This window comes from Columba livia, chromosome 6, assembly GCF_036013475.1.
Source record: "Columba livia isolate bColLiv1 breed racing homer chromosome 6, bColLiv1.pat.W.v2, whole genome shotgun sequence".
In the NCBI taxonomy this organism is placed as follows: Eukaryota; Metazoa; Chordata; class Aves; order Columbiformes; family Columbidae; genus Columba; species Columba livia.
In genome coordinates, this window is record NC_088607.1 from 22,180,793 (window position 1) to 22,204,610 (window position 23,818).

Below are 23,818 nucleotides of genomic sequence, written 5' to 3' on the forward strand. Positions count from 1 at the left end.
AAAACACGTAGATTGAGGAAAAAGACTTACTGGCAGGAGTGCCACAAGTCAAAGCCAGCTGCAGGGAGAAGGAACAACTCTGCCTCATTCATTTCCTGCACTGAACAAAATGATTTTATGTGGAACGTCTGACTGCTAAGTCTATCTCACTTTCTACCCTTCAGAATGAAATAACAGGATTCCCTTCTGTCCCTCCATGGCTTCTAACCCAAGAATCTTCACCTAAATTGCTTGATAAGCCCTTTCTCTTACAGTTCTTATTGTTTGGTTTTAGCACCAAGATACAGACTATTTTTATAAAAGATCACAACCATCATGTAAAGATAATACGCATCATATTTCTCAGCTGATTAGAAATAAAACATGAGCAACATGATTTAAGTCTAATAATCACTCATTCAGTGTCATAAGCAGAAAGACTGATGGCCAGTCATTTGCTCCACTCGTATCCATTTGTTACACAATGGCGCGCAGTGACCCAGGAATCGTACTCGGAAGCAGTCTATGCGTGCTTTGTTTCATTTTTCTAAGTATAAATAATTTTTAAGAAAACAAACACAGCCTTGTTATTAAGGCTGTGATACTGATTTTTAGAACAGTGTTCCTGAGACCACCTAGCAAACTGAAATGATAAATTATATATATTTTAATAACACTTTTATTAAAAACTTACTGTTAATAAGCATACCCAGGCTTGAAGATCTGTTCTGAGTGTCAGTCTTACAGGCAGTAAGATAGCCATCTCTCTGGGAAGATGTTAAGTTTCTTTTCTTTTTAAGTAATTTCAGGCATTTTTTCTATGGACAACATATCTCACGGTTGGATGAGCAGTGTATTATTTATTAAAGTCTTCACAGAGGAAGTCTCACAAAACTATGCAGACTTCTACGAAAGAAAGGTTAGAAAGTCTGAGGGTTTTTCTATTGGTAGCTTTGCCTCACACCTATCTGAGGCAAATATGCAAACTGTGCAATGGTGCCACATCACAGATCAAAGACGAGCTACAAAGCCAAGGAAAGGGAAAGGTGGCAGCTCACGAGGCCCCATCTTGCTCCTCACACATGAGGCCATGTCAACAGCACTACACCCCACACCCCATTGCCTCCCGTCCGCCTCCTAGTCCTCCCACTCCCGGCTGTCTCCCTTACTTAGCCCTGGCATATTTGTCCAAGGCCTGTTGTTATGAGGACTTTGATCTTAGTTGGTGCCAGTCCTGTTTCAATCCAAGCAATAAAACAGAACCTGCTGAGGAAGTAAAAAAATAATAAAAAAAAAGGTCAAGAACAATAATACATTGTTTGCATTATAGCACTGCCATATGTGTAACAAAGCACCACTTTCAGGAGAACCACAACACAATTTGTACAGGTCTTTAAAACATCTAGATGGTAGAATAGCAAGCAAAGACTGTACAAGTATTTTGTTGACATGCTCAAGATGCTAAATTCATATTTAAGTGTCTTCAGTGTCTGAAGAAATGTGATTTCCAGGTTTGGGGTCTCTGACCCTATGTTTTCTGGTACATTTGCATAGTTGGCTGTAAAGATTCCTCACAGATATGCTAAGAGATGGTACCTAATAATATGGTGAGGTAGGACTCCATGAATGTGTGTTTACCCCAGTCTTAGAGCACCATGCTACCCTTGCTTGGTACATCTCACCTTCTAGAAAGCAAACTTTCTGCCACTCAGATTTGTTCTACATTCATATAACACCTTGCATAACAGAAGCACAAATTTGCTGCACCTATAGATGTACAACAAATCTCAAAAAAGAAAACATATTTGGTTACTTATCCACCAAAACAGATTCAGAGAGGTACTGTAGAGAAAGAAAGAAGAAACTGAAGCAAAGACAGAACAAGGAAACAAATATTTACACAATCTTTGTTCTTTTAAAATCTTTTATAGGAAACCATACCAGTTCTTAGCATTTATTGTGACTAGTTTTTCCTCTGTTGTTGTAAACTCTTAGAAGAAGAAAAGTATCAATAGACAAAAAGATTAAAAAAATAAAAAGATGTAAAATATTTAGTGGGTTCTTTTAATAATTAATCAGCCTAAGAGCTTTCAGCCTAGCTGTACTGACAGCACAGCCAGACCTTTCAAGAGAAGAAACAAAACTAAATATCTACTCACCTATTAAAATGTGTTATAAGAGTGCTGTTTCTAGCCCTTCAAATGTCACACTACATCAGGAGAAACTGCGGTACCTAATCATTTTTTCCTGAAGCTGTAACTCTGGGGCATATATAGCTTTTAACTGTCACCCAACACGTTTGTGTATGTGATATATTCTTTCCCAATTTCGCAGACTTGTGCCCAACAGTTTTCTGAGAGGATTTCTTCTTGAGACACTTTATACTAGTACAGGGTGCTAAGCCATAATTCATTCTAATTTTCTTTGTGACACAAGATTTGACTGGTAACTCTAAGATGATAGACAGAATACTACACGCAGTATCTCACACAGCAATCTCTAAAGAGGTCCCACCAACATTTTCAATCTCATCACGTCAGCAGTGACAGTGTCACCCTCCATCATGGCAGGCACAGTCCTTGCTGCAGGACTGAGAAGCCAGAGCTGCCAGGTCCCTGCCAGGAAAACCTGGCGAAACGTGCCAGAGTTAGGTTAGTGGTTGGAGTCAATGATCTTGAGGGTCTCTTCCAACCAAAATGATTATATGATACTACATGATGGAGGGGACTCTGTAATTAACAGAGATCTTCTCCAATGCTTCAGAAGACAGAGGTTGTATTCTCATAGTTGTCTGGTGCACTGAATCCACTTACTTCCTAGAAGATGCTTCAGGAAGGGTGTTCAGTGACCCTGCTGGTATTCCCAGAGAAAAGCTTAGACACAGTAAGCACCGTGAGGAGATCCTACACAATACAGCCTCCAGTCACACCATCTACCCTTGCAGTGATAATTTTGGGTGGGCAAGATGAGGTGGGACTAATTTGAAAATACCCCACAGTCTTACATTACCTGATGCAAGGACTTGCAGCATTTTTATGCAACCTGAACTCACGCTCAATCCAGACTCTTTGCTACGGACAGAATGATGCCAGACCCCAAGTGCCAGTGTGTTACTCAGTATCTAGGACCTGGGTCATCCTCCAAGGCACAATGTAGGCACCAACAGATCACACTACTCTTCCCGACTTTTTGCCCCCACCAATTGAATGAGTGATTATTACACCATGACAGGAGGCTCAGCTGCCTCCTATCATGTCCATACAAATCTCAACTCACAGCTAAGCAAAAGACTGGCAACCACACTTCACAGAGTCACAGAATGTTAGGGATTGGAAGGGACCTCAAAAGATCCTGAGGGGTGACCTCATTAATGTTTACAAATCTATAAAGGGTGAGTGTCATGAGGATGGAGCCAGGCTCTTCTTGGTGACAACCAATGATAGGACAAGCGGTAACGGGTTCAAACTGGAACACAAGAGGTTCTACTTAAATTTGAGAAGAAACTTCTCAGTAAAGGTAACGGAGCTGGAATAGGCTGCCCAGGGAGGTTGTGGAGTCTCCTACTCTGGAGACATTCAAAACCTGCCTGTACGCCTTCCTGTGTAACCACATCTGGGTGTTCCTGCTCCGGCAGGGGGATCAGTGCTGCATGAGTGGCTACTTTCTCAGTACAGCTTACATTTTGTACCTGGCTTATCCTCAAAACACAAAAATGGCTTTCCTGAGGATTAGAGGTACTTCATGTGCAAATAAATTTCACCCAAGTTTTCAGAAAAATAACCATTTGTAAACCAAACACTATATTCCACTAAATTCTACAATATTAGCGAATAAAAGGGAGTTACAAGCACCACCACTGCAAAGATGTGTCTTATTTGAATAACTGCTTGAAAATAGTTTTCCACAGTATTTAGAGAGCTCCCACAGAGCACACTACAACAAAGAACATGGAGAGTAGGAAACAGTCCTAGCACAATCTAGTACTATCTCTTGCTTAAATAACACCAACGATAAATGGATAAATACCTTTAAATTCACTGAGAGTTTTGTGAATATATCGTTATCTACCATAAATGCTAAATAAACTCTCTGAATATTTTTGAGATGACAGCTATAATTCCACATTATAATATCAAATAAGATTATGTTTCAACATAGGGCTTGTTGCTTTTTCTTAGCTCTTCTAAACTGCGGGCTTGAGCTAAGCAAGGGCTAACACTACCTTACATGTCATTACTGCTATTGACGTAGCTGGGCAAAATTCCAAGTGTACAGACCCTAAATCTCGCCTTTCTCTCTTAGGGCCCCATGTGACTAACTGGCCCTGCTGGACTTGGAAGAACCCTGCCTATGATTATAAAAGACATTTGACTGTGAGGACCATCGGGCTTGGCCTTTGTGCAAGGGCACCACCAGTGTCTCTTGTAACGGCAACGCTGCAGGCGCTGGAAAGTGGGCTAAAACTCACAAAACTCATAATAATAACTGAACCACTGCTACTTTTGACCTTCAAATGCTAGGATCAATACAGACATAGAAACAAAGAAAAAATGACTCATATTCAGTTATCAGCCTCCCCTTCCACACAACCATCGTCATCCTAATTACATTCATTCTGCTCTAGGAAAAATATAACTTCTGCTCCTTACATGAATGAGTGTTGCAGTGTTTATTCAAAACCAGAATAGCCTACTGGTCTAGGGGTGTATTTCATTCATATTATGTAAATAATTGATTCTTTGAAAGACCAGAATAGCTATAAATCAAACCTGTAGGCAAACTACGTTTTCATGCGTGCTGCTGCTTCCTGTTTTCCCATGTTGATGGAGGCATTGAAAACCCCCAGCTGTTACAGTACTGAATAATCTTCTCTTGGTTCTCAGGATAAGAGGAAGTGGAATTATTTCAGAAGTCTTCCTAACAAAGAATAATTTTAGCAACAGTTTGCTTTCTAAGATAAGGCCACTCACTTCAAAGTTTTTATTGTTTATCAAGAGGCAAACATCAATAAACTGTTATAACATTGGCTATGGATATAAAAGATAATTTCTTGTAGAAATTGCTTTACCTCTCCACATCTCATTTCCTTCAGCTATAAAGTGATGGCAGAGTTGCCTGCCTATGCTGGCATCTGTAGATAAGAAACAGATTTAGTGTTACACTATAATTCTGCTGCTAGAGAGACTTCACACAGAATATGGAACAGACTTGACTCAAAATCAATGAAGATCATCTCTTAGTGTGAATGGGTAGGAAACTCAAACACCCAGGTTTACATTGTACATGCTAGACAGGTGTAAAAGTACAGGGAGAATAAAATACTGACTGACATACAGGCATTCACACACCCAAATTCAGATATGAAGTGTCTGATTTGAGAAGCACATCACAAACCAGTTTTTCTACCTAATTGTTCTCATCTAATACTGTTTTTTCTAAACACATTCCAACAACAGCATCTACAATGCAGGAATCCAAAAATTACTTAATCACGCTTCACGATACCTTAGCGAGACCATGATAAGGGCATACATAAAGGTATTTCTTCTAATATTTAAATAGTGTTTCTCTCTAGAATGGCATGTAGTGTCTGTTTTAGCAACACTCAGCAACCACACGCAACAAGGACAATGAGGCATAACTATATCTAGTTAGCAGAGTTATTACAGAGTGGACAACAATCACTATTCAAGCTGCAGATTGGCATGGATCAATTTTCACACAAAAAGAACTGTGGAGTGCTGAAGAACCCAAGCGTGCATGGCACCAGCATGACACCTTCTTTGAAAGATACCTCCAGTAGCACATTCGCCTTTACTGCCATGCTTGGATCAGCACTGTCTTAGCTGAGTGTGAAGACACAACATCATCACCTCCCAAACCCTCTCCTTTAACTGATCCAAATACAGAGTCAGTCCTGAACCTGCTTATGTTGTGGCATGTAGATGGGTCACAGGAACAGAGGCTGAAATCAAACTGAAGTTGAAGGTCAGGTTTATAAATCCTTATTTAGATATACAGACTAAGTGCAGTCACCCAAGGAAAAGGAAAAAGTGAATGGAAGCATCTGGGTACCCAGCATGGGTGAAAACCCAGGCGTTTTGTCAGGCTCCTACTTCAGAAATCTTGAGCAGCAAGTAAAAGCCTGAGCATATTCTTTCACACAATAAGAGCAAAGAATAAAACAACCCACCCATGACTGAGAACTTCAAAGGCCTGACTTAAAAACAATTTTCAAAGAACCCTGAATATTATCCATGCTGTCAGTGCATTTCCCAATGCTGAATAAATCCAAAGCAAAAATCTCACACAGAAAAAAAAAAAAAACCAAACAGTTTTCTGCTGAAAACTTCTTGCCCACTTTTAAGTGCACTAGCAGTTTCCATAATGCTATAGGTAGCCTGTGCTCTGATACAAATTATGCTAAGCGATGAAAGTGACAACCCTGTTTTAACACTTGCACCACAAACACCACACATTGTACAACCTAATTCCGTAAGGCTCGTTCACATATATAGCTACACAGAAGTTAATGGGATTACGGAAGGGATTGAAGACTTCAGAATCAGACTAACACAACCTCTCTGGCTCATTGCAAAGGACTCCGCAAAGAGAGAAAACACAACAATTGTTCATCCATCTTGGGACATATATACGATAGTCTTCACTGAAAACAAACAAAAAGGTCAACAGCACTGCTTTGGTATCTCCAACTGCCCTGTTCTATGAGAGACCAAAGAGGCATTTAGTGAAGTTAAGGACCAGAAAACTGACAAAAGCACCGAAGAAACATAGAGGAACAGATAATCAACCAGTGTAGCTCTCAGCTGCAGGGTATCATTGAGACAAAGCATTCAGTAGTAGTTTCATCGGTTAACTAGCACATTGTACAGAGTAACGCATCAGAATAAATAAATAAATTCTATGACCCACATCTGCTGCCATCTCTTAATAGTGACCAGGGTGTCTGCACACACATGCATATGCCCAAGTACACAACACAGATCTGATTCTTAAAAATAGGACACATAATTTGCACAAAGGTTTAACATTCCTGTCTTTTCCCCAGATTCGACCTTTGCAAAAACAGCAAACTTGTAATTCAACATTTGCAGAGTGCTTCGAAGCTACCCTAAGCTCTCCTTTTCGCCCCCACTCCAAATATTTTCCCTCCCCTACAAACAGAAAACACAGGAACAGACCTGTTTATCACATGACCTTCCTTTGGAGGATCCTTACATTTGTACTTTCTGAATTGCTTATATATTGAAAAAAAAGGAAGCTGCAATAATATTCACATGAGCACACAATTCTTACCTTCAAGGCTTTCAGGTTAGCCTTCTGAGCATGTGAAATTTATCAGGCACTGTTTCTTTCTTCTTGTAGACAGCCAAGGCACAAGCTTGTGTGTGTGCATTTCTGTTTATGTTTACAAAAAATCTGATGTATTCAAAAAAAGGCACACTTGCTGTGTTTTGACTGCCTAAATATCACTACTTATATCTTATATCTTTTAATGGTATCATCAAACAGTATTGGCTTTACAGAACAGGATTATCTTTAAAAGTAATTACTCCTATTTAAAGATAGCATGCTTACTGAACAAATAAAATAGGGAACATAAAATAAACGGGAGTCATTAGGGACACTAATGTGACATATGTATAATTTTCTGTATGTGTACACATATAGCAGAACCAAGGTGGTCCAGCCTTTAGAAGGCAAGAGACCCTAACCCTGCCAGTAACCTTGAGCAAGCTAAACCTCCCCTTGCCTTCCCCTGCCTTCTAGTAGAGAAGCTGCTTGGGACAGATACTGTTTCTTTTTATGATGTGGTAGCAACAAACACAAGAGAGAACAATCTTTCAGTAGCATAATCCATAGAAACAAAATTCTAAGGTATGAATGCCCCAGAGAAGCAGCAGTAACAGCAGTACCAGGCGCAATAAAGAAGCAGCAACTACGAGTAAGGAAATGCTGATCTTTGGGTAAAACACTGAAGAGTACATATGGTTTAGATTGAATCCCACTAGCAGTCATCTGGGCTCCACTCTGATACCCTTCATTTGGGGGCTACAATGAATACCCATGTGTGGAGGTATAGCAACCATAGCACTGACACGAGCACAGGGCACTTACTGGTTAAAAATCAAACATGGGTAACAGCAGGAGCACAGGCAGTTTTGCTGAAATGAGATCTGTACAGCAGAGCAGGCATGGCTTTTCTTCATTACCCTAATAGCCTAATAAATAAATAAGGGATAGTTGTGTCCATGGTAATCATGCTGGTGATTTTTTTTTCCCCTGCTTTTCCAGGACACTTTAGGAGATATGTAGTCATACCAGGGCTGCAGAATCTGTTGTGTAAATAAAACACTGAGACCCAAATGAAGCCCTTTCTACAATAGGATTTAATTAAAACTACTGTAAATTCTCAGCTACCTAAACCATCTACCATTTGTCAGGCACTAGCAATACCTGAAGTTGCTGCCAATTATTTTTCTACTCCTGAATATCTTATTAACAGATTGCAAAAGATATTTACACCTCTGCACAGAAGCACTTAAAACACAAATCCTCAGGAACAACAGTGTGACCAACCAGCAGCCTCTTCTCCACGCAACAGTTTCATACCCTTCCATTCCCAGCTTCTGTTTTATCCAAACTACAGCAAGTGCGGGTTCCTAAAGTACAGTATTCTCAGGATGTCACACGCAGGGCAGCATCCATGCGCCGCTGACTTGGTAATTGCATTATCTGCAGCCGCCGATGAATGAATAACCGTAATGCATACATCCTGGGCTTAGCTCTTTCGGGACAAGGAGAGACCGACTCCCCACACCAGATTCACTCAGTTTGCTGAGTCCAAAGGCACATAGAAAATGCCCGTGTGCATTCACTCTCATTTTAAAAGCAATGTTGTATTCTGCTCCCCCTTCCCACTGACAGAAAAACAGCATTTCTATTTACAAGCACGAGAAACTAATTCCCAAACCTACTCCTCTGCATCTGCAATCGATTTTACCAACAAATAACAAGGCTTGAATAAAAGCTTGCAAAAATTGGGGTGTAACAACAGCCACGCGTCCAGATATTAGAAAAAAGAGAGAAAAGCGCTAACATCCCACAGCATAATGGCCCTTTAAAGAACACCTAGTCCTTATGGGTACAAATACTCTCAAGAATAAAATGGAGCCAAGGCGATTTTCATTGCAGAGAGGGGGGAAATGAGCAGCTGCCAGAGCAGCGAAAGCCCCGGCTGCTCCGAAAAGTTAAAGGCGCGGACGAGCTTACCTCGGGCAGGCAGCGGCAGCCTCCGTGCCCGCCACCACGGGCCGCCGCAGCCCCGCTCCCCGGCCGCGCCGCCGCGCTCCCCGGCAGGCGCGGCCCCGCGCCCCGCCCCCGCCCGCCCCGCGGAACCGCCCGCTCGGCGCCGGCACGGAGCGAGCCCTTGTCACCAGCGCGGCGGAGAAAAGGCGAAAAAAGGGGCCTGCGCTTCCCGCTCGGGGAAAACAAACCGAAGCCAAGCCGGAGGAAGGAGTGAGCGGCGCGGCGGCCGCCCGGGAGCGGGGCTGCGGCAGCCCCTGCCCGACCTGTTGCGTGCGGCGGTGGCTGTGGGCTCCCGGGGTGATGAAATTTGCTGAGGATTGAGGGCTGGGAAAGCCGGTCATCGGATGGGTAATATGGTACGCGGCTTAGCAAGCGATAAACGAAGGGGTTTTCAATGCAGCCATCGTTGTATTGATCGTACACAATACAAATCGTAGAAAAATAAGGAGGAAGAGATGAAGGAAGGGGGAAGAGACGACTCTGACTGGTAAATCACCAAATGCTTCATATGGGGGGAAAAAAAAAAAAAAAAAAAGATGAAATAGAGAAGAGGGAAAATCCCTGAGAAATCCCTGTCTCATTCACCCTGCATTGCATGCAATTAATATTGCCATTTAGGTTTCATTAATGCTTAGGGCACTACTGGATCAGCTCAGGTGTCCTGCAAAAGTGGAGGAAGGCCAGTCCATACACCAAAGCATATGCACAAAACACATAAAGGTAGCAACCTACACAAGGCCTGACTGTGCTGCCTTTGTGTAAGGTGGAAAGACAGCAGACATAGAGGGAATATCATCCTTCTCAGGCTATTATGACAGCTCATGGTGGGGTTTTTTTTTCTTCTTCTTCAGAGGTTATAGTTCTCCTTTCTTTTTCACCTTTAAAGTTCTTATTATCTTTAACAGACCAACAACCATAGTAATCTAAGTTATTTGTCTTTACTTGAATACTACCCTCAGGTCAAGAATATCCCCAAACAATTCAAACTGATTGCCAAAGAAACAAATTAGATCTCAATCTGTCAATTAGTTTGAGAAAATATCAAACATATTTTGGCTCCAATTGCCAGAAGACACAAAGGAAGTTTAGCGCCAAACTTTGATCCCTCTAAAAGCACACTAACGTCTCAAGGGCAGCTGGAAAAACCTCCTTCATTTCAGAGATGAATAGATACAAAGGCAAGCTAGCTGCCTTCCAGATGGGGACCGGAAGTTTGCAGCAATGATCCCGAACAGCCCTCTGCTTCTTGCAGCCCCCAGGAGAGAGGAACGTGATCATCATTTCAGAGCAGAATGGACAGCCGGGAAATCTCAAATCTGAAATCCAGCTTGGGCGGAAAATAAATGGTGTGGCAGGTGCTCTTGCCACACCTGTCCATTTCTCTCTCATCCGGCAGAGAGAAGGGCGATAAAACTTGTGGCATCCTGCCAAAACCATTGAAAACACTTAGACACAAAACCTATTACCCAGGCTGAATATCAACAAGAAGAAAAAAAAAAAGGCTGAGATTTTATTCACTGATATTATCACCCCTAACAAACAAACAAACAAAAAAAACAACACTCCCTGCATTGTAAGAAGAGCAGTCTGTGAGAACAACTCAAAAGGAAGGACTGGGGCTGACCTGTTCCAGCACTGGATCAAGCTGCCCAGAGAGGGTGTGGAATCTCCTCTCTGGAGACATTCAAAACCCACCTGGACACATCCCTGTGCGACCTACTCTAAGTGAACCTGTTTTAGCAGGTGGGTTGGACTAGATGATCCCCAGAGGTCCCTTCCAACCCCAACCATTCTGTGATTCTGTGACCTAATAGCAGAAATGCTCATTTTCAATTTAGAGACTTACTGAAGTGCAAAATGTGTGCAAGTGCATATATATATATCTCCATACAGGAGGCAGAGACCAGGATCAGTTTAAGAAGACAGCCAGTCAATCATTGTAGCCTTGATCTCTCCTGACCTGTTCAGGATCTGCAAGGGTTGTTTGCCTGTCTCTGCTCTTGGAACAGTGCTTCTAAGGACTAGCTCAAGAACCTTTAAGTAAATTTAGGACTCGCTGGTTTGTCCCTGGTCCCAGGAATGTCAATCTGCCAATCTAGAACAGCTGTTCTGTTCCAGGCTCTTGTGTTGGGAAGGTGGGCAGGTGCTATAGTAAGATACATTCATCTATCAGGCAGATCCACCAGCAGCACAAAGCAAAACTGGCTGTACCTTCTACCACATTAGCACCTCTCAGTGCAGGAAGTCCTGGACCATATTTTTATCTGCCCTGTTAAAGTCTTTAGAAAGACTTTACTGCCCTGCTGTCTTTAGAAAGATTATACAGATGCTTATGGACCCTGTGCAGCACTACAAAAGAGTTGATGGGATCACAGGGAATGAAGGTATTTTCTGCTTGCAACAGAGAAGTCAGGTCTGTTATGATGCAATCTGAGCATCGACATGGCCACCAAACTAGTCCCGCCCACAACTGCAATTCAAACCATGGAGAAACTATGATTTTGCATTAAAGCATACCTACATATATGACCCAGTTTTCTAAACCTGTTCAGCTTTTCTAAACATCCACCTAAACAAGAGCAGATATCTTTCAAAAAATGCTCAAAATTAACCCTGCACCATTTAGTTCATACAGATAAAAAAACCCATCAAACCATACTCAGCCTATCGGTGAGAGGCCACATTTCCTCTTTTAAGGGGAGAGGGCTTTGTACCTTACTGGTGTCAGCAGGTGACTTTACAGATGCCCATCTGCTAAGCGTTTTGTAAATAGCAAACATTTGTCTCTTGAAATGCCCATCTTCCTGCTCCACTCAAAAGCAGGAAGCCTGCCTTCCTGCTTGTGCTCCTGCTGTATTTAAAAAGGCATGTAATGGACTGTTATGTTACTGGCAGCCAAGCTAGTAATGTAACAGTCAGTCTGAGATGACACATGAACATGAGAACATGAACACAAGTATGTAGCAGGGCCTATTGTTTCCTTAGGAACTGAGCTCAGCCATTCTCACTAGGAGCTGTGTTACCAGAGGGAGCAAATCTTTCATTGCAAAGGTACCCGTTTTAGAATCCAGTGCCGAGGCAGCTCAGGCTGAATGAATGAATATTCCCCACAGTGACTGCATCTTCAGCAAACTGCCCCAGAGAGCAAGACTGAGATCTATTTTTCTCTTGAACGGTGTCTCTCAAGGACAAGCACAAAGAGGAAGCTAACACTGCCAATACTTGGGGTACAGGCCTGTAAGAACAACTGTCTAATAGCCTTCAGAGTAATATCAATTGATAGGCATCCCTCTCTTTAAAGGGTTTGTCCTGTGTGCAAATACAAAGACTGCACCACACTTGCAACCCTGGGACATTACCCAGGTGCTTTGGAATGTTAATGCTAATCTAAACACCCTCACTGAAATAAGATAAATGTAATGCCTAAATAACTGATATGAGAAGAGAGAGATAAACGGATTATGGGTCAAGACAGACAAAAAGCACTCAAAAATATACCAGAATCCTTCTTACTAGGAAGACTTTGGCTACACCACACATTTGCCTTCCCCCCTCCTTTCCACTGAAACTTTGAACAGTAAGTTTTTTTAATAATTGACCCTTCCCGAGACAGCTTATATTTGAGTCCACATGCTGATTCCAGGAGCTGTGATACCTCCCTTGAAATTTTTCTGTGTTCCACAAACCATAATGACAAATGTTCATATGTAATAAACATATAGGCCCAAATACTCCTAACTCACTGAAGTTTATAGAACTTTTGTGATCATCTTTCATGTTGGCAAGAGCTTATCACATTGACCAAGAAATTTCCAAAACCTTCCCACTAGAATATGTCAGAGGAGGCACACATTGGCCCTCTGCACAAACAGGCCCACTGCTGCCATTTAGTGCTGGAATGGGGATCTCCTGTGTGAGGTGGCACGGGAGCTGGATGGGAAAGAGCTTGCCAGCAGCACACTGGCAATGGTGTGAGAGCAAGAAAAATCCCTGCTTGGCTCAGTGCCAGATAGACTTTTCACAGCACTAAAGCAACACCACTTTTTTTTATATTTGTAAAACAAAGACGTTTTAAAAATAAAATCTGTGACACTACTGATCCCAAACCCTGCTGTTTCCATAGCCATAGTCTCAGCAAAAGCACGCCTCGAGAGTGAACTACCTCATTTTATAAGACAAGCAAATCAAGTGGTGTAGCTCCAGTCAGTCTCTCGGTGTCACAGCCTCAATGCAGGTATCCTGATTCCAGGCCCCTTTCTGGGCTCCCACCATTGACCATCACACAATTTAAACCAGACACAAAGTCATGCTCATTCTGTGAAGGCATCCAGACAGACCAACTGCAACATTTTCCAAAGGCAAAATCATAGAGTGTAGTGAAAGGGAAATTGTATTGACTTTCTGCATTGCTAACAAGGGATTTGGAAGCATGCAGGCTATGTTTGTTCAACCAGAGTTGAAAAGAAAACCAGAATCATATGAAACATCCCTCTAATCCATGAACCCAGTGAACAGGATGGCCCCAGCTATTGTGTCAGTACATACAGCTTGGGGTCCTTAATCCTTCAAATTATTGGCATGGTGCACTTGTTCAGTGACAGCTCTTTCAGATCTTTTCCCATCTCTATTGTTTTGGTTTCTGCTTGAGTAAATAGTAGGGCAAAAGTGAGACACATTTGTTTCTGTTGTCAGGATGAATGGCCTGGATCTTCACTGCCCTGCTTTTTCTGTTGATATTGTATCTTGGCTGGTGCACATGGGCTACTATCAAGGAAGGAGTTCTCTCCCATTTAGTCCTGTATGAAAAGTGCGGAGTGGAAATGATGGCATGAAGTACAAAGCTGTCGAGGATGAGGGCCAAACATACAGAGGAAAAAAAAAAAAAAGCCAGAATCAACCTTCTATACATCACAGACCACCATTCACATCCTTAGTGAGAAAACGCAAAGTGAACAAATTGCCTATGGAAAAACTGAGGCAGAGAGTGGCAATATGACCGTGGTTACCCTGCAAGCCAGTGGCAGAGCAGAGAAGAGATCCCAGACTTTCTTAGTCCTAGTTTCATAATGTATCCACTAGGCAGCACTGACTTGCTTTTGCATCAGAGATCACTACAAATTATTAAAACAGGACTATGGTGATTTATGCCACCTTTACACAGGCAAACAAAGGATGCAGAGAAACTACACTGTGGAAAGGTTAATCTGTGAGGTGATCTTGAACAGATCAAGGATTTTGTGTCACAGTTTTGAATCTTGTCTGTGGAAAATGCTGCAGGCTCCCAGCTCCTAGTGGAGGGGTCAAGCAGCATTGTCTTCTGGATATCCTTTAAAAAAAAGATTTGCACTTGTTCAATGAGCAGCCTCTATTTGTCCTCAAAAGACTCTGAGTCACTTTAAAACCATTTTAAAGTGTCTAGAGTCTCACTACCTTTATTCTTCATAATACAAATAAAATCACTGTAAAGAACTATGGTTCTTGTTGGTATTGATAATAAAAAGGGAAGAAAGCAGCATTCTGTGCTTGCTCTAGAGCCTCACTGGAGAGATGGGACAAAGATAACCTTGGCATCTGTTGTTATAGTCCAGATCCCAGGAGGAATGAGGGCTCTGAATGCTGTTTTAACACTTCTCTTGCTGGGAACCATGTAAGGTGAACAAGCAGACTCTGCAAACCAAGCCAGTTTTCTTCCGAGCAGAGATAAAGTTTAGCTTTTCCTTCTCTGTCTTCCACCATCACAGCCTATTCCTTCTCTCTGCCTGGCAGAGTGGGTGATATGGAGGACAATGTACAGACCTAATCGTTCAGACACCTGGCTCTCTTTCCAGCTTTGCCACTGCTGCACGCAGCCCTGTACAAAACACTTCTCTGCTCTATCACATTTGCCATATTTCCAGCCTCTTCAGTTCAAGAAGAGGCTGCCACACATACCAGTGTCCGCAGACATGTTCCCTGTCCTTAATGCAGAAAGTCAAGAAAGTTTTTATTTGTCTGAGTCTGTTACAGACCATATGTGCAAGGAAGCCGTGCTGCCTCAAAGGGAGTGTCTTGCTGTGCAGTTGTGACAGGGTGTGGGCATATGTTTCTGCCTGGCCTAATTAATCATCAAAACAATTCAACAACCAATTCTTTGGAAGGCTATGCAGGGTCATTCATATCTATTAATATATACACACATATATATGTACACAGAGAGAACATAAAGCCATCTTTGTTAGTTAAACACAGCTCATCATTTTAACAGGTAATGTTGTATTCCCTGATAAAATATAGATAATGCTTATGATAAGGTTTTCCACACAAACAGTAAAAATTTATGAACCTGAAGTGCCTTCCATAAATGCATTATAATGGCTACTTTAACTTTTTGTTGTTAAGAATAGTTCTTACAACAGACTAGAATGTTTATGAGCAAATAATAACATTAGAGGGGTATGAACAGAGTCCAAGTGCATTTCAGGTTTTGGTTTGAGCAATTCTAAACATATTTTTCCTGTCACTGACATGTTCTCATCTCTTATCAGAATTCACAGGACATCCCATCCTAACGAGGCATCAGATCTGACCTAGGGAACAAGAAGGTTCATCAGTAGGGAGACTTTTCCCATCTGCTTCTACAGGTAGCAAAATACCTTTAGCTTGAAACTTAAGCTGGCACAATGCACAAAGTGTGACAGATCTCAAAAGTAAATACTGAGGAAAATGCTAAGCAATCAATAAAACTATTATGTCCATGACTAGCCGTAAAAATGTCCTCCTCAGACTGCCTGCCTTTCCTGTGATTCCCCTTTCCAACATTTGATATTAGTCCTACCTGAAAAGAGCAGAAATAGTCTGTGGCTCAGGATAACTTCTTCTCTTCCACTCACGGAACAACTGAGAGATCTCTTGTGCTCATTCTTGCCTCATCCACCCTGGAAAAGGACAGTAAAAAAATGAAAAAACTGTAAAAGCCTGTAGGAGAAGGTGAGCTGTGTTCTTGGAGGCAGATTTTAAAAGTGAAATTGCTGAAAAAATGTGCGTTTATGGACAGATTTAACTGTTTACATGGACAAAAATGAAAGAACAAAAGTGCAGGTGATGCCAGATTTTTTCATTCATTCAGAACTATTTAAGGCTAATTGCTTTAGATGAAATACCAATCCAGCTTCTGTAGCCTAATTTTAATGTTAAATGCAAATGGAACACAATAGATCAGAAGTTCTGATATTTCTTTTAGGATTTCTGCCTCCTTTGCATTTCTTTATACATATTTTTAACCAAAAGATACGTAAAGGAACAACCCGAGAGATGTGCTGACTATAAACATATTTGGAAATTAACAAAGCAAGAGAACCTAAGGTTGTAATACTTGAGACCAAGGCCCATCACCAAATCTCTGACCTGTGGATTCTTACTCAGCACCACTAGCAGCCACGATTATTTCTCAGTATTTTCACTTGTAAAACTGATGTTGTGAAAGCAATTTGGGAAAGTAAAAAGCACTTATTCTCTGCTGGGATTTAATTTTCTTTCTGTCAACCACAAAGGAATCTTTATCCATCCACAGCAAGCCTAAAACATTTTCAGTGTGAAGGAACTGAGCATAGCAACATTAAACAGAAATAAAGAAACAGAAACAAAACTAGAAACAAAGCTAAAGGTGAGAAAAAATAGCATCAGAAAAATCAGATTCCTTCATCTCTCCTTCATCACAGAGATTTGAGCTTATATAGAATATTAGATCTAAGTTCAGCTCTATCTTGCATAAAGAACCATAATAAACAGTGGCAAACTTAACAGTCAAATTTTTAAATATTAATAGCCATCATCATAATCATGCTTTCCATTAAAGGCTCTGAAGGCACTGAACTAATTTTCACAGTCCAGCTATTGCACAGACAGATTTTTTTTCCAAATTTCTTTTTCATCAAATAATAAAGTAATATGGTGTGAGTACTCCCCCTCCCCACCTTAAAATTTAAGCTAAACTAACCTAGAAAGCTTCACTCAAAAACCCAACTTCAAGCATCCTCTAGGGGACTTGTTTAGAGCTGCAGGGTATTTCTCCATCCCCACACTCCCAAAATACTCCATTTCCCACCAGGGCAGTTTCCTCTCCTAATGGGTGGACATTTAACATGAAACCTGTATAATGCTAGGGAGAGAGTAATGTAGTAACTCCAGGTGTTTGTCCTTTGACCAATCTGCTTGAAGCTGGGAATGTTATTAATAACTCCTGCTGAGTGCCAGCCCGTCAGGGTAGCCTGCTTTCAGTACCCACTTTAATTCTAGGCATTTGTTTTCTTTATGGCAGATTTAAGCGTAATGTCTTGTTGACTCATCTCCTTTCTCTTTCAGTTCCCAAAACTATCAGTGTAATCCACATTCCAAAAATCAGGATTTTCTAGTCTTCTAAGTAGCCACCATCCCACTGAGGTAAATTAAGTGCTGCCCACAAACCTTAGACTGGCTTCCCAACAGCTGCTCTACCAAGTGGCTCAAGCAAAGATACTAGTATTAAAGCCCTAGGACAGAGCACAAGTCCTGCTCTGTCGTCCCTTTGGCGGGATGTTGAATTCCAATTAAGGAGCAAAAAGGAAAACTGGAGACAGTACTATTTTAAGCTATCACAACTAGTCAAACAAAACTCTTGAGTCCTCACATCTGTGTTCTGCTACATTGTCTCTCTGAGGCTTAAAACTGATGAGTGAGAAGTAAGCTGTGTATATGGAAATCTCTAATGTTCTGAGATGTTTAGATAATATCCAATCATTGTGCTAGCATTTGTTTGAAATAAACATATACAAATTGCAGAGAATTACTGAAAGACATACCTTGAGTCACCGGGCTTTCGCTGTTATTTGCTTACTGAATTAACTGCTCCACTCTCGGAGCGTCAGCGCTTTATATTGTAAACACAAAGGATCAAAGAGCTCCCTCTTTATGACATATACCTTATAAGCATGTAGAAATGCTTCTGCTATTTAATTTGGGATACCCTTAATGACCAAGCTGGGAGACAACTTTCCTCTGTAGCTTTCAAAGCAGTTTCAGATGGAAAGCAAAGCTCATTATTTCTGCGACTCAGAAAATTAAATGACGGGCACACAGTCTAGCATCAAACCATGGATATGGGACAGAAATCCCGCTGTTCTGACTCCCAGTCTGAGGTCATGTGCATCAAATGGTTCACCACAGGACACTGACTGCCAAGTATAATAATTTCTCTTAACACAAATGAAGACTTTTTTTTTATATTACAGAACAGAAACCTGTCCTTTCTTACCTATGAATTACCCTGAAAACTTCCTTCATTATCTCCAAGCCATTAAAATAATCACAGCTTTATTATGGAATCCCAGCACTTCCATTAGTTCCAAACTAGTGCTTTTCTTTGGGATTGCACAGTATTTTAGGAAATCCTTCTATATAAAAGCCTTTGTCTGAGAATATTTATCAATTGAAGCCATCTCTATGACAAATAAATCAATAAACATTTAAAACAGGTAATATGATGCAGCTGAAGGAGGGAGATACAGAGCTTCCCCCTAAGGATTATGAATGTGAAACCCCATTGGGTTAAATAGTGACAGAGATTGCTACTACCAGGGTATTTCAGAGGTATGTTTGGAATATTGTCTTTGTGCTCAGACTGTTTTGACACCATTCCTAACAAATAAGCAGCTTCCTTATTTATCGGGCATCCTCCTGGATGGACAAAGGAAAAGTGACTGAATATCACTTAGCGTGCACACACTTCAGAAGTGACAAGAGGATGACAACACTGGGGACTGCTGTGCAAAGCCTGGTGGTACTGACTGAGATGCTGGACTACAATGATCAATCTCCTGTGCCCAGTCAGTCTGATTTCCGTTATTACCCAGAACCTTGGGGACAGATATTTTGTCCTCTGCATATTAACTAAGGGAATATATGTAAATGTAAAAAGCATTAAAACCATCAGTCATACAGCTTGACTTAATAAATGTATTTGGATATGGCATCAATACCACTCCTGCTTTACTGGATGTGGCAACCATTTTAAGAACATTGCCATGGGCCATTTTATCGTGCTGTGTACAAGGAGTTTACTCTGCCTTTTATTCAACAAGAACTTTACTGTGATTGATATAAGGACACATTCACTAGCAGTTTTGATAGTTGCAGTCACAGTCCAAGATAAGGGCAAATATAAGCCTGCCAGGTACATTTGTGTTTGAAAAGCTGCGTAAGCATGTATGTATGTATATTCTTGTTTCCATGCCACACAACACATTTTATGAAAAGCACTGCACTTTATGAACATCATCTTCTAGTGATGCTTGAAGCTACACAGAGTAAAGAAATTGCTCTGCCTTCCACTGAGCATTTAATTTTCCTGAATGTTAACTGTTATGATAAACAGATTGTAATGAATGTGGTCTTGGAAATTTTAACCCATTGCTTTATTATTTCATTGCAGCTTGAATCTGTAAAAGGTGCTTGGTGGCTACGGAAAATTAACTGCATATAGCAGAGAAAGACTATCACTAGTTTCCTAATGCTAAAAAAAAACCAAAAAAACCCGAAAAGACAAACATCCCTTCATGAGTTGGGTGCATCAACAGGGTAACCCATGCCTTCACTGACTAGGCAAATACAGTCTTTGGCAGGAGGACAAGAGCGCAATAGAGACTACTGCAGCAGAATCAGAAAGAGGTCTTATTGTATATGGTTTGCAGAAAATGTCAGATGTTAATTTGAATGCTTTTTTCCTGTAAATAGAAATTACTAGACTACATGGTAATGGTCTAGAGAAAGATATTTTAAAAGGACCATTGTCAATGACACAAACCCTGTTACATTGTGTTTCATCAGATTAACCTTCAAAGGTTCATAGAGGAAAATGTGATGCAAAAGGATCACCTTGGCAAAAGCAATGGTGATCTGGTGGCTACTGTGGGGAGCAGCTTTCAGCCTCCAGGTACAATTCCTGCCATTGATGCCAGCATTTTTGATGGAGTAACATTTGTGAACATGTTGAAACCTGATGCTAGCAACACACTTAATCATTATGCTTGAAATGTTTTGTCATACCTTTGAGTCACAGCAAGCAGGTTTGTACGCTGAGCTGTTTCTGCTGCCAGGAGTCTCAAAGCTCAGACTAGAAGCAGAAAAGGAGGGGGAGTCAAAAGGTTTTCCAAACCCCTAGCACCAGGCTAGGAACAGCTCTGGCCCAAAACATTACACGAGCTACATGCTGACCAAGGCACTGATGGGTTTATGCACGTGATACCGGCACCCTCAGAACATGGACGGATACAGAGCACACTGAGAAAGGCCACTCCAAAATTAAGTGTTTGGCAACACTGAATTGCGCTTCCTCAGGGGCCCCAATGGGGCATGTAAAGCATGCACTGAAGATTGGGAAAGACTTTCTTGCTAGCTTCTTATTCATTTTATGCTTCACAGTTCTGTGAATTTATTTTACTAGGATTTCTAAATGTTTATAAAGCTGTGTATATTCCTGAAACACAACGTCGTCTTACACACACGTCAATCTGGGTTACTACTACAAGGAAAGAGGAAGAAAAGTCAAGTTATTATTATATAACAAAATCACATTTGAGACATGCCACATAAAATGTTAATTCTAATATTTTTACACAAACTAATCCACTACAATTCATTGATTTAGCTTTTAGGAATCCTGAGATAGGATTATGAGCATATGAAAATAAAAAGTAACTGGGATGTGTTAAGAGGATAAGTAGTCAGTACTGGGAAAACATGAGGACTCAGATTTTAGGCAAGCCACCACTCCACATGGAGGAGTCTAGCAGAAGCTTCAGGTTTTAATGCCTTTACTAGCTGACATCCTAAAACCATCACAAACTTCAGGCTTCACCTTGAAACCCAGAACTTTTCATAATTTCTGTGTTTTTTTCTTTATTGTAATTAGGCAGAGTAATTACAGGAGTGGCCTATAAAAATCCAGTGTCACTTTGTATCTTGCTAAACCCTTGGCCTCAATGACACTCATCAACAGTAAGTTCTACTCCTTAATTACATACTGTGTGAAAAAATATTTACTTTATCACTACATCAGCATATTTATCTGTATTTTGTTGCTGTTGCACCTTTGCTGCAGCAGCCAGAGAATTACAAACCTAGAAGAACCATACAATTAAGCAACTTGGATGTTGGAACCAGCTGAACAGCTCAAAGCAGCTACATATTATTTATACACATCCTGGAATGTGCAAATAGATTTATATCACCTCTGTGAAGCATATTTTGTTTAAAGAACAACAGACCAAACCCCTGTCTTGTGAAACTCCTATTAAACTGATAAGGTTAACCTCAAGCTGGATACATCTTACAATAGATTCCTCAGGATATGTTATCAACAGACATCTGACCTGATCTCCCTTTAAAATAAATCACCATGTAATAAGTTTCTGTGCAAAAACAAAACTCAGTGGTCCCTCTCTCTGACTATAAAAAGCTGCTCTGTCTTAAATTAATGGGTGCCTTTCACTCCTGAGCCTTTGGAGGTTGTGTCTGTGTGTGGTCTGGTCACTACGTGAAGTACAACCAGCAACTCGTGAGTGTGTGTCTGCCACATTTGCGCAGCAGCCACGAGTGGCCCAGAGGATCGGCTGCAAAATGAGGCCCCCATGGCAATGATTAATGGGGACTGAGAAGTAAATGAACTGCCCAAGTCACAGGGAAAGCTTTGAAAGGGGCACAGAATGGAGGAGAACAAAGCATCCCCCGGGTTTGATAATGCATTCACAACTAACTCTAAGAGTAAATGAAGAAATAGTGCCTACTCCTAGAAGCAAGAGAAAACAAATTTGACAAACACATTATGACCAGGATTTATAACGCAATAAAAATGAAGAATATCGTATCTGGAAAGATCGTAATAAAAGCATCAGCTTCCTGGCAGTTCTCAAACTGCCAGCAGGCTACGAGAATATTAGTGAGAGCTTCAAACAGCATTTGATAAAGAAATAAGGGGAGAGTAAGAAAGATAGCATTCCTTATGTTAACCCACAGAATTCTGCAATGTTTCTTTGCAGATTGCATTTTTCACCTACAAATATCTACGAATTGTATGCGAGGTATATGTACAAGAACACAGAGCTCTGCACAGAATTATGCACAGTGATATGAACGTCATAGCTCACAAGACAAGTAGGATTCAGGCTTACTTTTGTGTTAATGCTTAAAAACTGGCCTTTAGTTCAGAGTTAGACTTAAGTGTTCTGCAGTTGCTCAAGAAGCCAGCAGTCTTATGAGGAAAATATAGGACAAAAGAATATATCAGCCTAGGCCAAAAGGCTGGAGATCAGCAGTCTTTAAGTTGTCCTGACCATGGTTTTTTCCTCTGGCCTTGTCCCTTTTTCACTTATTGTTTATATGCGTATACAGGTGGGGGAAAAGGTGAATTTTCACATCTGCTGAGTGCGCTTGCCCTGCCGCCAGCAGTGCAAGCCAGCCCTCTGGCATTGCCATCCCACCCAGCTGCCTCAGTCTGCAGAGCAAACGCGGGAACTGGACGCAGCAACTGGTCCTATGGCCTTTACTCCAGGGACCATTAAGTGCTGCTGACCAGCCTGTGAGCTCCTTCAAAACAGAATAAAATATTCCTGAAATATCTCTCCTTTCTCATGTGTGATCAGACCAAGCACAAAACACTGGGTAAATTTCCCGTTGATTCCACAATTTTCTCTGGGATGAGGATGCAAAACACCATTCGGTCACTCATCTTGTCTGGTGCACACATGGGTCTCAGGAGAGGTGGAATCATAAACCTTTCTGAGGCAGGCTGCCCTCTTAAGGAGCAAAATTACAATTAACCTGCAACAAACAAGCTTCCACTTTTTTTCTGCCTGAAAAATCTCTATAGATCACAGCAACACATATGAGTAATACACATTACAGATAAGCTTCTCAGTACATCATAGGCTAGGCCACTTCACTGTCTCTGCAAGTGGCTATGTGAAGAAGGATGAGGCTACCCAGTCCCAGAGTCTGAGTGTATTTCACCCACCTTGTGCAGGTTTCCTAACGCTTACCTGAGAAAGAGGCTTTGAGACATCTGGCCATGTGCATTGATCAGATAGGGGAGATGATAGGATATTATTAAAAAACAGGAAATGGCAGAAAGTAATACTTGTTTTCTGATCTTTTTTCTACTAACATTTGTGATTAGCTGTGGGTTTTTAGCTTTTTGGCCCCTTCAACATATTCAAACAGTTGTAGTAGTCAACAGTATTTAATTTTCCAGTTTTTGAGGTAAGAGGCAAAAGCTGTTCCTTTTCGAGTTAGACATCATTCATTGCTTCTCAGCCAGGACAGACTGCAATCACTCTACTGAAATACACTCCAGTGAAGGCCAGCTCTGAAATTGCAACTAATGGAGAACAGTGCTGCATGGGGGTCATATTTTCATTAGTTTGAGTACTGCCTCCCTCTCTGTGTGACAACATTGCTTTCAGCCTGACTGAAATGGCTCAAGAGGGCAGTGCCTGGATAT

The 23,818-nt window shown here is 41.2% G+C and overlaps 1 protein-coding gene across 34 annotated transcripts in view; it reads right to left on the minus strand.

Moving 5' to 3' along the window:
* SORBS1 (sorbin and SH3 domain containing 1) overlaps positions 1–23,818 on the minus strand; it is a 247,795-nt gene that overhangs the window by 164,367 nt on the left and 59,610 nt on the right. For 26 of the 34 annotated variants that reach the window (XM_065068459.1, XM_065068455.1, XM_065068426.1 and 23 more), the window contains exon 1: positions 9,274–9,359. Coding sequence is in view for 3 of the 34 variants with exons in the window: in XM_065068435.1 (XP_064924507.1) it covers positions 5,048–5,062 (15 nt within the window). In the remaining 31 variants the exon portion in view is untranslated. Of the gene's footprint in view, positions 1–5,047; positions 5,078–9,273; positions 9,369–16,123; positions 16,224–23,818 lie in introns of those variants that run through there. The other 8 variants (XM_065068424.1, XM_065068417.1, XM_065068418.1 and 5 more) reach the window with 3 other exon arrangements.